The 14,166-nt window shown below is 44.5% G+C and overlaps 1 protein-coding gene across 1 annotated transcript; it reads right to left on the bottom strand.

Moving 5' to 3' along the window:
* Window positions 1-4,415: 4,415 nt before the first annotated feature.
* LOC146438659 (uncharacterized) lies at window positions 4,416-5,468 on the bottom strand. Its single transcript, XM_085059903.1, has 2 exons — window positions 5,367-5,468; window positions 4,416-5,211 (listed from the first exon to the last, which is right to left on the bottom strand). The coding sequence occupies exons 1-2, from the start codon at window positions 5,391-5,393 to the stop codon at window positions 4,483-4,485; spliced, it is 756 nt and encodes a 251-aa protein (XP_084916029.1). The 5' UTR covers window positions 5,394-5,468; the 3' UTR covers window positions 4,416-4,482.
* Window positions 5,469-14,166: the final 8,698 nt, after the last annotated feature.

Below are 14,166 nucleotides of genomic sequence, written 5' to 3'. Positions count from 1 at the left end.
TTTTCAGATGCTCTTGGGCTCCTAATGTAATCCTGGATAAACAGAGAGCAATCGAGCACAGCTTTGTGCCCAAGTGCCTTCTCACTCAGTGTACTGCTGGAAATGAGATTAGCAGGAGCAAATGTTGCTGTTGACTCTCCTCTGTCTGAAATCAAACAGCTCCTTCTCAAAAAGCCAATAAACCCATTACTTTCTGGCCCTGGACCAGCTGTGATCTCATTCAGCTTTGTGCCTAGTAGGGGCTCCTTAGGTTTAAGCCTGAAGATGGCAGGTCTGACTCCTGAGCTGCTCTGGGTGCTTGGGGTGGAGGTCGATCCCAGGGGTGCTTTTGCAAGATTTCCCTGCTGGGGTGGGACTTTGAGTGGGTCTTGGGCTGTGGGTTATGGGCACAGTCTGCACTGTACCACACAGCTGGAATGAAAATGTCTTTGTGGAATTAAAATCCCTGAAATGCTGGAGAAAATTTAATGTCTGAATCCTTGTGCAAGCTCCCCCAGCTCACACTTGCAGTCAGTAGATGGGGTTTGACTGATGAGGCTCTTAAGAACAGTCTGGTTTTTTCCCTTGGAGGCTGCCAGGCTCCCTTATCCATCATGACCACCCTCATCTTCATCTGCCAGCACATTCAGGTGTGGTGCAGGGAGTTTATCCCCTCCTGGGGTGGCTTTGCTGTGCCCTGGCTCTGCCCTGTCACCAGCACAGCGCAGTTACACTGCTGCTCAGCTGCCTTGCCACGAGCATGTCTGATGAAAGTCAAGTGTACAGGTAGCAGGAGTATTTCCAGTCCCTGGTTCTTGTTTTTCTAGGCTGTCACCATTATTACATACTTTTTTTTTTGAGAGGTAACAGTTTATGGATGAGCTTGCCATGGTGGATCTCCAGGTGAGGGCAGGCACTGCAGCTCCCTGTGATTTCCTTGGGTAAAAGCAGCTCAGCTGCTCCAAAAGCTCCTGAGCCTGAGTTTGTTGAATTTGATTTTACCACCTTGGCTGGTTTCACTGTGGCATTTGCTTTGGCCTTTGATTTTTTTCAAGGTGCTCTTCAAAAGATTCCTCAGAAGCCTTTAGAAAGGGGGCTGCCAGTTCTATTCCATGCTTCTCCCACCTTGGGAAGAAAAGCAGGGATATATTTTTAGAAGATGGGAAAAAAGTGATACCAAAAGCAGGTGGAAGGAGGTGTCCTTTTACACCCAAGGCAGGCTGGTTGTGGCTATTTATGGTGCATTCCTGCAGTGGGTTCTGTTACCTGCTGTGATCCAGCACCCCACATTGCCTTTTGGGTTGTGCATGGTAGGTAATGCACAGAGATTTACCATTAGCACTGAATTATGGATTAACTTGCCCCTGGAGGAAACAAACGTTTCAAGAGAGAGCAATAGCAGCACTAAAATTAATGAGCAACAGAGGTAATGAAACACTAGTCCCATTAAAAAAAAAAAAAAAGCAATATAAACATAGTAAGAGAGTGCATCAGATTCAATTTCATTAACCTGTGGTTAATAGGTTAAATAATTAAGATTAATTAATTAAACCAACTAGAAAGAAATGTGTTTTGTTAAACCAAATCACCTTGTTCCATGTTATATAGAAAGTATTACTATCCCTCAAGTTATTATTGTCATTGTAGGATGGGATTTATGATCTGACATAATTACTGATCTGAGAAATGTGACATAAAAAGAGATGAAAATAATTAAGCAGGCAGCATAGAGGATATGTGCTTTGGGTATTAAACCAAAAAATTACAGCTAAAGTGATGAGAAGATAAGCATAACATAACCAGTGATAAAAATTAGTTGTGATGAATTTTAGTAAGCTGTCATATATATTAATATCTTTTAAACATAAAGCCAGATCCATTTTTTAGCTGTGTGGATTTAACAAAAAATTGTGTAATTAAACTGTCTTTGGTCCAGCTGCACCAGGAAAGGAGGAGGAAAAGGAAAGATGTCCTCATTTTCAAAGTAATTTTTCAAATTTATCAAGCCAAAGTGTCTTTGCAGTTTTATTTCCCTCAGTACATCAGCAGGAAGGTGATGCATTTCAGAGTGAAGATTAACTTAAAAGACCTATGAACTCCCAGGTTTTTGTACTGAAAACTTGTGAAGTTTATTCATTTCCCTTTCCAGTAACTTTAATGGGAATTTTTTCATTCCTGTAACTCCTTAACCCTGGCAGCTGAGACCAGGTTTTTGTTTTCAGAGCACGAGATTTTCCAGTTTGTATTTTTACGAACACAAACAGCTCTTACACTTCCTTAGTGACACTTCTAGCCTTGTGAAAATCATGTCAGACCATGAAGAGTGAATGCAGTGAGCAAAACAGTAAAGGATCAGTGACTTGGCTTGACTATAGGAAATTATATAAACTACTCTTTTTAGTGAAAACAGAAGACTTTGTACAAGGGTGTCTGAGTGAAAGATAAAACCATCAATCATGTTGGAAAGCAAAATGCTTCTGCTGATTTATGTTGTTTCTGGAAGTCAGTAATAGAAAGATGAAATTCAGCAGAAGAAAAAAAGTGGCTATAAAACCAAATACCTCAGATCTGTAAACCTCCTGACACTTCAATATCCAAGTTCACTTGGGAATGTTGAATTAGAAATATTCTTAATCACACTAAATTCAAAGTTCATCTCATGCCATATTGATTAAACTACATGCACATGAATTTGATCATGCAAAAAAAAAAAAAAATCCCACAGCAGCTGAAGTGCCTGCTAACTGGACTGGTCTTTTTTATTGTGCACCAAACTCTAAATTCCCTCGTGGTGGTCTTCCAGTGCAGGATTAATTAAAGAAAATACTACATCAAGTATTCAAGCACTTTCTACTTATAAATGTCTCACAGGTTTGTGTAATCTCTTACTGAAGCTATTACTAGGATGCCTTATAGATCAAGATCTCTAATTAAACATTAATTCCCTTAAAACATTTTCAAAGCCCTAATTTCAGTAACTTGCAAGTTATTTGCCTGCCACAGCACGCTGTCTTCTTGTAATCAGTATTTAATAACCTGTACGGTTTAATCCCAATGTAATGTATTTGGCAATGACAAATGAAATTGAAAAACCCTGCTGTAAATCTAGATGGTACATTGGGATGCTTTCCTTACTATCTTAATTTATTGCTGGGAAAAAAAAAGACAGCCCTGCCTTCCTCTAACCCTTAAATGAGTGTTATTTTTTGAAGAGAAGATTATAATTATTTCCTTTACTTTTATACATAATTTAGTGAGGGCAGGACCAGATCAGTGAAGAGTCTCTGCCTGACCAACACCATCATTTCAGCACCAGAGAGCCTGGCCAAGAGCTTTTTATCCCTTTTAAAGCAAGTCAGCAAGAAACTTTAAGAAGATTGAACACCTTCAGCTGTAGAATCATTAGAAAAATCTTCTCTGCTCACAGGGTTGTACAGCTGGAGGTGACAGCAAGGTTTTGCCACACGTGTCACTCACAATCACATCAAAATATTACTCAGTGGTTCAGTATTTTTTAATCCATCCTGCCTGGGCAATTTCTTCCCTATTCTATTTTTCCACTAAATCAGTCTTGGGTCCTGTATAAAAGATAAAAAAGGTAGGATATTTCTTTTCTGAAAGTCAGATGGACATGTTTTTAAGCTCCCAGGCAGGCAGCCACAGTTCCATGTTCCCTCTCCACAGCTGAGCTGGGCCTGTGTCAAGTTGTGAAGAGGAAAACCCATCAGGTTACTTAGCTGCGATTTTTTTGCAATTTTTTTCCCTGGAGTAAATCTAACATCTGAACTTTAAAAATCATGGATTTTAAAACTAGAGACAGTGAGCAGAAAATAAAGCTGGTAACATCTCCCATCTGCCAGGTCAGCAGGGACTATTTAATCCAAGCTCCTTTATCTCAAAGTGACAGTTCTTCACCTCAAGTGCCCAGAATTCTGGACACCAGTCAGAGGATATTGTCATTGTCATCGTGGGACCCATCCAGGACATGGCACAAGGATTCTTAAAGGATCATCTGAACATCCCCAGTCCAACTGCCCTTGTCCTTGTGGAGGAATTCCACTGGCTGGATGTTAACTGGGAACACTCCACAGCTGGAAAAGACAGGTCCAGGAGATTCCCATGATACCTGGGTGACAACTTCTTGGCAGAGGGCCTCATGGAGCTAACGTGGAGAGGTGCCCTCCATGGTTTGCTGCTTGTTCCCAGAGGCTCTCCTGGGTGAGGTGGTGACTGGTGGCTGTCTTGTCCACAATGACCATGAAACCATTGATTTTCAAATCTCTGGTGCTGCTAGAACCCATCTGGCTCCTGCAGTGGACCACTGAGCACTGTTGGAAAATCAGCATCTTTTATTGGTATGTCCTCATGCAGGAAAGCCGTTGGCTGCTTTGAGTCTTTGCACAGCAATGAGGGACAATGACGATTCTCCAGAGCTCTTTGCAAATATAAAAACATTTATTGACAACACCTGAACTGATCTGGATTCTCGACTGGCAGTGGGCACTAATTGTCCAGCTGTGCCTCCATGCAGGAGCACCAGAACAGGGTGCACAGAGCCCGCAGAGTCTGCAGAGTCCTCCTGCGGCCGGAGGGCTGCCTGGGGACACCCTGCAGGTCACTGAGGGTCTGGGCTGCCAGCTGGGTATGCGAGGAACAGGGAGAGGAGCAGGGGATGTCTGAGGCAGTGCTCTGTGCCTCTGCTGCTACCACCTCCTCATCTGAGGAAGAAGAAGTTGCTGCCATTGCCTCCTCCTGGAGGGGGACCTGCCAGAGCTCTGGGTACCGCGGGTTGATCCAGATAGTCCTGATGGTGATGCGTCCCCAGTTTTCGTGCAACGCTGTTTTGTCGCTGTCGTTATCCCCTCGGGACAGCTCCAGGAATCTCCTGACTTCCTCTTGGGAAATCTCATGTTCCATGTGGCGTTGCCCTTGGTACACCGAAAGGGGACTCCAGCCAACCCTCTTTTCCTCCTCGTTGGCCCAGGCTCCCTCCCTGGGCTCTGGTGCTGCCAGCACTGACCGCTGCTTGCTGAGGGTCTGGGCTGCCTTGTGGGCAGATGAGGGGCCTGGGGAAGAGCAGGGGTTCTGCAGGGCTGGGACACAGCTCTGTGCCCTTGCTGGGGGCAGCTGCTTGCCTGAGGCTGCTGCCTTTTGTGCCTCAGGAGAGGCATCTGGGCACTGCTTCTCGTTCTGGGGCTGCCTGTGGTCCACCTGCAGCTGCTTGAAGTCCATCTGTGGGACAGAGGAGGCATGGGATGGAGGGGGCTGTCTTGGCAGAGCTCAAGCCCGGCCTTGTCCCATCAGCAGCCTTTCTTTCCTGCCCCATCCCTCATCCCTTGCCTCCTCAGGCTCAGCAGCCCCTGGGTGGGCAAGGATTTGGGATTCACCTTCTCTTCCTTGGGCATCTCTGTCATGCTTTCCTGCAGAGGTTCTCAGGGAGCTGCTGCCTCCTGAGAGAGGTGCTCTCGGGCAATGGCACCCCAGGCCTCCAGAGGTCACAGTGGCCCCTGTGTCACAAAGAGCCCCAGAACGTGCTTCTGTCACAAAGGGACTCCCCAGCATCCCCAACAGCCACAGAACATCTGGAACTGGCTGTGCCCAGCACAGTGCAGCCCCTGCTTTCCTCTCTGAGCCCCTGGCTGGCCTGATCCCACCCCTCCCACACAGCCCCACAGGGACCCTTGCTCTGGACTTCTGGATCCCTCTGGATCAGGACTGACTTGGCCTTGGGCTTTTATTTCTCTCCTAGCCTTGATTGGAGCCTCTCACATATCATATGCCATTTCTACAGGGTTCTGTGTTTTAACTCAACTCTTACACTCAGCTGCCTAAAAGTGGTGCAGTCACTGAGTGAGCTCTTGGAGGTTATTTCAGTCATCCAGGTTGGGAATATTTTGGTTATAAAGGGAATAATAAGCTTTGTTTGGTCAATGAATGCTTAGAAAATGTAAACATTTCTGGATTAAATAATACTCAGACTTCCAAACTCAATATTCAGTAAATGAGATGAAAAAGAAGCCTGATGCCTTTCTAGTCTTCATTTGACTAATTTAAGAGAAATGGATAAGATAAAACCAACGTGCAAGAGTCCACATGTTGCTGTTACTCTGTGGTGGATGGCTGCCTTTCCCAAGAAAAAATCAGTGGAGAAATTAATGCCCTAAGGCCTGCATTTACTGCTTGAGGAGTAAGTGAGGTATTTCAGGGATGTCATTATTTACAGGATCAATATTGCTATTTAGCCAGATGGCTGGCCAAGCACAGACAAATACTGTCTGCTGTAATTAATTTATTTGTGCATTGATCCATCTCTGCACCCATTTTGCTGATCAAACAGATGGATAGAGCAGGACTAGGAGCAACTTATTCCTAGTTTTACCACATCAGTAATAGGATTTGTCTCATGTAACTTCAAGCTCAAAAGCTACATGAGCTTGGACAAACCCGGAGCCCTATGGAAAGAGCCAAATGGATTCACCCCATCTATTTTAGGGACCCCTGCGAGTGCCTTCCCCAGACAAAGGCAACACACATCCCCAGCCACCTACAAGTCTCTCAACACCAGAGAGCTAAAATAACATTTTAGCAAACTGTTGCATTTCTTAAAGCAGAAAATGCAATTTTAGGAGGGATGTGTTGAAGTACAAAGGATGGCTACAAGATTCTCCTGAATTCAGAATGTTCAGTGGGAGATGCAGAGAGATTATTTCAGATCTACTCAAGTAAACAGAGTACTTCATGTTGGCCCAAGCTGTTGCTGACTTGCTAGGGAAATGTTATCTAGTAAAGGCTTCCACTGATCACAGGCTGACAGCCCACAGTGAGGTTCCTCACCTCCATGCAAAGCAGGAATAGCCACAGTGAGGCAGGTGGAGCTGATGAACCACAAATCAGTGTCAGCTGCAGATGGATTCACAGATGGAGAGGAAAGATGTTTTCAAAGTTTGAGTGAAATGCAGTTTTAAAAATCAAGGTGTTTCACAGAAAGATCCCTCATGTGACACATTCACCGGGCTTGTTCTATGCCGAGGTGTGATCAGGGGGAGGATGTGGAGATTCATGTGCAGAAAAATTCCATGGAACATGTGTGGGAGCGGGGGATGCTTTCTGGGAACCAGCCAGGTCACTGCAGAAACACGACAGGTGATTTTTGAAGAGTGAGATGAAGCCAACACACTCAAATTTGTGTTGTTTACCTCCCCATCAGAGGCATGGTGAAAGTGGCTGTGCTGCTGGCTTGCACCAGCCAGAATCAGCCCTGTCATTGCCTTCATCTCCCACAAAGGTCTGATTTAACACACTCAGGTGACAGCAGCCAGGTTTCTAAAGAGAATTTCTGGGTTGTGACCAAATCTGACCAGCCAGGGGGCTGTTTGTTTTTTTTGGTTTTTTTGGGTTTTTTTGTTGTTTTTTTTTTTTGTTTTGTTTTTGCAACACAATTCCAAGAAGACAAAAGAGATGAGGGCTTTCAGTTTTCACCTGGCAATGGTAGTTGTCACTCCTGCTGATAAACAGATGGTTTTAAACCATCCTGTTTTTCTGGGACTAGGCGAGGATTCTCCAGACAAATATATGCAATGCTTGGGGGAGGTCAGTCCAAGCAGTCGAGGCAAAATACACAAGGAACTTTTAGTGTTTTGAAGATGATCACCTGGGGCATCTCTGATACAGCTCCATCCCTCCAGGCCCTGAGGATGGGTTGGTCCAACTGGCACAGCTTTGGAAGTTTACCAAAGGGAGGAAGCCTCCCTGGGTGTCACAGGGTGCTTCCCAGGCTGCCACGGGGCAGAAGAGGGGCTATGTCTATAGCTATGATTAATGTTTTAATCTAGGATCTGTTAGATTGATTTAGAAAAAGCTGGGCTACATATTGAGGATAGGAGGGGGGAAAATATTTCTTTTCCCCCTATTCTTCCCTCTTTTCTTCCCAAACAAATTATGGGGCAAGTTTCTCTTCCCTCCAGTCATGATGGAGTTGGCACCAGGCTTGGGGGAGCTGTGGTTTGGTGTTATCTCAAAAAAAAGCCCCACTGAGTCCAACAGAGATGCTCATTTAGCAAAGCCTGTCAGTTTGAGCAGACTCATTGGCCTCAGTTGGTTTTAGGCTGCATCTGAAGTCAGACAGACAAAGCATTGCTTTAAAGTGCGGAAGAGGAATTTGACTAAAGCCACTATAATAAATAATCTCATGACAGGCAAGTCATGCAAATTAGGTGAATATTGGCAGGGTGGGAACTCTCTGCCCAAGCCTGAGGCAGTTCAGACACCTTTGTGCCACTCTGGGTTCCTGTTAGAGTGGAGAAAGATGTGGGTCACCTACTCCTCCATGATCCTAGCCTGTGGTCTGCCCCCTGCTCTGTGGTTTACCTCCTCCTGTACAGTTCATCCCAATGTGAAGGAAGCACAGCCAGAATCAGCCATTTAAAACCTCATCTTTCAAATATTTCTTGTACTGCACAAGTAAACCCAATCCAAACAATATTTTGTCACACACAGGTGGATGACAAGTGGTGGTCTCCTACAGGGCCTGGGCTTGTCTCATTCTAAACCTGTGAATAATCCCAGTGAATTTAAATACTGCAAGTATTTCAGTTTGAGGGTAAATGTGCCTGGGTGTTTCAGTGGAGTGTGAGAGCAGACACTCCTCTGTGGCACCCACTGAAGTGGTGTAACCAAGCAGAAACCCCACTGAGTGGAAAAATGCCCCTTGCTCAGGAAAAGCAGGCTCTGCCTGTGCCTCCAATATCTTGTGATGGGACATCTCCCAGCTCCCTCCAGTGGGTTTCCTCTGCTACCCACTGCAGCTCTGATCCAAAGCACACTCAAGGTAAAAGTGCCATTTATTTTCTGTGGGATTTTAAATCTGTTTCCCCATTAAATGGACTCAGCTTTTAGAAAAGGACGGCTGGGATATGAATTAATTTAGCTGAAGTTCCTGGACTTTCCCATTTCATGTCCATTTTAGGGATGAAGTTAAAGCAAGTTCTTCACAGAATCACAGAATTCATCTACCAAGATGTTCACTGCTTTTTGTAAGGTGCTGTTATTCTGACAGTCACTTTTGCTTTCTCATTCTTTGTGTTTTTTATTAGTTTTAGGGGGTTTTTTAATTTTTCTTTTTTCACCTTCAGGGAATGCTTTAACAGCAATTTCACAGGAATTCGGTTTTGGTTTTGTTTGCAATAATTGTTGTCATTGGAGTGAAAAAGGAATCCACAGGAGCAATTACTGGTCATGAGAAAGTGAATAAATGAATTAATTATCTTCAGCTTTGCTATTATTTTCATGCACATAATGATGGCACAGGCTGGTGCACTGACTACAATGTGTTTAGGGGAGGGACAAAAACTCTCTAAAAGCCTGTGGGAGATAATTAGTTTGAAGCTCCCCCTGAAAATGGTGTATTTTTCTTTTGTGGCAACCTCAGTGCCAAGTCCTGAGGATGAACAGGTTCCTATGGATGACACCAGTGGAGACAGAAATCAGATTACCTTGGGAACAGAGGAAGAATATTCTTCCCTGACCTTCACATGGGCTGAAGCAACTGTGCTCACTCTTTCACCTTCCAATCGTTTGCCTCTCTGCCACGAGCTGCTAAAATAGGGCAGAGATACAGCCAGCCTCTGTGGCAGTTTGGCATCTAAAATTAGCTCCTTCAACAGAAAACACCTCGAGTTTGGCCTAATTAAGTTCAGTTGATGTTATTGCTATTTCTTCACTGTTTCAGTAGGAGGAGCTGAGTGGGTGCTCGTGTGTTCCAGGACCATCAAGCATCAACAACCACAGTGACAACACAAATGCCATATGCTATAACTAGGGAAAGTCACTTCCAGCATTGAAATTATCAGAAAAAAGGCAAAACCAATATCCTGTGGTCACTTCGATTTCCTGCCTTCAGCATAATTGTTGGTGTCTCACTTCAAACCTCTTCTTCCCAGTTTTTTGCTGTAGCTTCAAAGAGTCAGGGTAGACCTGCACATCAACTTCATATTGAACAAACTGCAGAGTCTTTTTGTGCCTGAAACCAAAGGATTTAAGAAACATGTGACATTTTTCCTAAAGAAAAGTGTCTCCTAAAGCACCTTGCACTTCCTGAGGACAAAAATCTTCGTTTATCCTTAGTTGCCCTAGTATTTTGCTCCTCAGTTAAACCATAAAAAGGTCCTTCTTCAGCCGAGGCTGCCCAGGAGAGAGCAGTCAAACAGTGGAGCAATTGTGACATCTGCTGGTGTTTGTGATTGTTACACCGCACGGAAAATCACGGAATCGTAGAATAGTTTGGGTTGGATGGGACCTTAAAGATCATCTTATTCTAACCCCTGCCATGGGCAGCGACACTTTCCATCAGGCCAGGCTGCTTAAAGCCACATCCAACCTGTCCTTGAACCCTTCCAGGGATGGGATATCCACAGCTTCTCTGGCCAATGAAAAATATATACAAAACAATGTTACGAATGTAAGAACAGGCACACTCAGTGAAAGCTGATTTTGTGCTTTTAAGGTTAAACAGCCAGAGGATCTCACAGAGGTCACAAGGTCTCCAGTGCTGCCATTGCAGTGCCTTCACTGCTGCTGCTCCAACTTTTAACTGCAAGGATGTGAAATGAGGATCCACCCCTGTGGATTTAATTTAGTTTGGACATTGGTCTACATTTTGTAGACATTCAAGAACTAGTCCTGAAGCAAAGGATTTCAACAGAACATTAACTTGGTCCTGCAGAACTTTGCACAGTGACATTGCTGGGTCAGCAAGATTTCTGCAAAATTAAACACCTCAAATAAAACTCTTCACTTTAGAAAGAATCTTTTTTTTTAATGTTGCCAGTAACTCTCGCAAGGACAAAGGTGGCTTCAGCATAAAAACAGTCCAGTTTGAGCAAAAGTTGTCTAGAGGACCTTTAAATGTTCTTTCTAACCCTAAGCATTCTGTGGCTCTATAAGAGTTGCAATTGAGCTTGTCTTTGTGCTTTTGAGCGTGTGTCCCCAGGGGAGGTGGGTGAACACCACTGGAACTAAGGGAATAGCCCAGGAAGACTGCTAGAGGGAGAAGTTTGTCACCTGGGGCTAATAAAAGCCACCACTTCCTGCTCCAGGACCACAGACTGCAGCCCAGCACAGTGGTCCTGCAATAGCTCTACCAATTTCCTCATGAAACAGTTGATGATAATGATGGGAGAACAGGACAAAAGGGAAATAGCTGGATCTGCTGCTTTCCATGGTGAAGGAGTTTGTTCCATGTGTTTGTGACTTCTGGGGACACCAGACCAGATCTGATTTGTTGTAGGCTGTGCTAGATGTAGCCAAGTTGAGACCTTCCTCTTGGATGTGGTTTTTGGTTGCTCCCAATCATTACCACTGTCTTGTTTTCTAATACTGATTTTCAGAATTATGGCTTTCTTAAACCCCACAGGGATAAAAACAAATAATTACTCCATGCTTTATTATGCAGAGACAGAGGAACCAAAGCATTTCAGGGGTGCTGAGGTGAAAGGGAAGATGCCTATTCCCACTGCTGCAGTTCTGGCCTTCTGATGTCAGGGTTGCATCAGCTTTCAGCTTAACTCCTGCTGAGATGCACCCCAGAATCCTAAAACCTTAAAAACCAATGTAGCTTCCAGGGAAGGAGACTTGAATTTATTTATCACACAGGGATTTATTATTATTCAGTGGAGCCTCTTTCAGGGCAAAGTTTAAAGAGTTGGAATGAGATGATCTTTAAGGTCTGATCGAACCCAAACCATTCCACAATTCTGTGAAAGAATTAACAGCCAAACTCAATGCCTTACAGCAGGGGGACAAGCTATGACCACAGGGTTTCCTGGCATATGCATTTCAAGGAACTTCCATCCCATTTTGCTCCTGCTTCTTCCTGGATGGCAGAGGCTCTGCAGGATCCTGTATCCTGCTCCAACACCAGGAAAACCCCATGCAGGATCTCTGAGAGCAGAATTTGTCCCATTCTGCTGTTTTCCCTTTGTGAAGCCCTCCCATCGTCAGGTCTGCTCCTCTCCTCGTGACCAGCAGTGCGAGCTGATGATGTGGAAGAGCAGGTCTGCAGGACGTGACCTTTCCCAGCTCTGTGGGGCAGCCCCAGGTCTGCCACCTGTGTTTTTAATAAACCAGATCGCTGTGCTTGGCTGCCCTGTCTCCAGGAGGGAGAAAAGGCAGTGGGAGGTGTATGGCTGCAGCCCAGTGAACTGCTACGAAAACCCATCAAGTGTCAAGCTTTTCCCTAAGACCTGGAGCTGCCAAAGCATTTGTGGCAAAATTTACTGAATAAAATGAGTAAGCTCTGATAAGCCCCTGATATGTGACAGAGCCAGACTTGCTTCAAATCACACAGAAAAAAAATGAATCCACACTGTTTAGATGAAGATCACCACAGGTCTTCAGCAGCATCTTCCTTCCAGAAGAAATCCACGCCATGACAGACCTGACAGGGTAATTTTGGGGCTGGCAGGCTGCAGGTATGATTTCAGTGTCCATGCTTGGGACTTCCCACTAAAGAGCTTCCGATGCTGATGTTGTGACCACAGTTGGTGCCAAGCTGAAATCTGATCGCCTGTTTGTGAAGCACTGCAGAAATGTCAGGCTCTTTAGAAATACCAAGCCATGGCACTGCTTAGGAGATGAGGGGTAGTGATTGTGTGATTATTTTCATTTGGCATTATCAATCCTGAAAAAAAGACCCTACAATAACTACAGTAATAGCAACACCACAAAAGTTTGCAGGATTTTTCAGAAGCAAAATACAGAATTTATTTGCTGAAAGCAGAATGGGGATTGCACAGAAAAAGAGCAAGCTGGATGCTCCTTTTCTTGTTCCACCTACACCCTCCCTGCCATAACTTTTTACTCAGTGGTCCTTATCTGTGCTCTCTGGAGTTACACCAGAGGTCCCAGCAAGTCCATTTCTAACTAATCCCTTAGCAGATGCCCTCAGCCATAGCTCTGTTACTGAAAAACCACAGGCTGTAGGTTAAAAATAAAGCAGGTTAAAGCACAAATGTGGCTAATCCCTCCAGAGGGAATCCTCTGCTTTGAATTTCTCTGTGCTGTTTACAAAGGAAAGGAAAGCAGTGGTCCAGCTCCCCCTGGTGACTTTTCCAGAGATGCTGGTATTATATTTACTTACAACCTATAAATGAAATTACAGAAACTCACAATCTAGTCTGTTTTTAGAAGGGTCAGTTCCTCTCAGATGCTGAAAGCTGGACAGAGGTGAGGCCAGGGCTTTCATGCTTGGGTCCCTGCACTGATTGCAGAGAGATACTGCAGAATGACCAATTTGTTTGCACATCCTTAAGTTCCAGAGATAAGAAGTGATGGATGCCACTACAACTAACAAGACTCAGGAGTATTTCAAGCTGCTGCGTTGTAAGATTGGGAGATAGTGATCAAGCATCAGCTGATGCCAGAAATGTAGGTCCAGAGTCATCACTGAGGTGAGTAAGGGCTAAAGCAGCTGAAGAACTTGTCTTTGATAATTACCAGCTAATTCCCTAAATACAGGCTTTCCCTCCAAGGATGGCCTTCATGCTGAACCCTCCCTGTTGAAACCTGTATTTGACAAAGGGATGTCTTTTAGCTCTCTCTGTACCAGGAGAAAAACCTTTTTCAGATTCGGAATGGGAAGTCTGGGTTGTATTTTATACTATTAAATACCTGCCCACAAAGTCACTTTGTAGCTGTACCAACTGTGCAGTTTGTACAGCTGCCAGGCTGAACTCAACCCTAAGTTTTTTAATATAGCTGAGTTTATTGTATGGATCAAGTGTGTGACTCCTGCCATAGAAACACAGAATGATCTGGGTTGGAAGGGACATGAAAAACTATCAAGTTCCAACCCCTTGCCATAGACAGGGACACCTCCCACTAGACCACGTTACTCAGAGTTCCATCAAGCCTGCTCTTGAACACTTCCAGGGATGGGGAATTCACAACTTTTCTGGGCAACAAGATTATCCCAAAGGATTTCTGCCTGCCGTGAATTTCACCATGATATTTGTGTTTCTCTTGAAATGATGTCCTTTATAAAAATGCATTAGGGACCGACCCCACCTTTGGGCTTGCTAAAACAGCTGAAATTTATTGTTCTTAGATTATACCCCTAAGTCTTTCTTAATCCTTTGGCTACCCCACTAAAACTGGGTCTGACCTGACTTAAGGCAGCCCCAGTCACTGCTA

The sequence above is a fragment of the Lichenostomus cassidix genome, chromosome 4, assembly GCF_008360975.1.
Source record: "Lichenostomus cassidix isolate B80296 chromosome 4, HeHo_3.0, whole genome shotgun sequence".
NCBI classification, from domain to species: domain Eukaryota; kingdom Metazoa; phylum Chordata; class Aves; order Passeriformes; family Meliphagidae; genus Lichenostomus; species Lichenostomus cassidix.
Note: the sequence above shows the minus strand (reverse complement) of the source record. Positions and strands in the feature narration are given on the sequence as shown.

Excerpts from the sequence above, each read along its gene's own strand:
- LOC146438659 (XM_085059903.1), bottom strand. The coding sequence starts at position 5,393 with ATGACAGAGATGCCCAAGGAAGAGAAG. Across the intron at positions 5,212-5,366 it reads AGATGCCCAAGGAAGAGAAG|ATGGACTTCAAGCAGCTGCA; the intron begins GTGAATCCCAAA and ends TCTGTCCCACAG.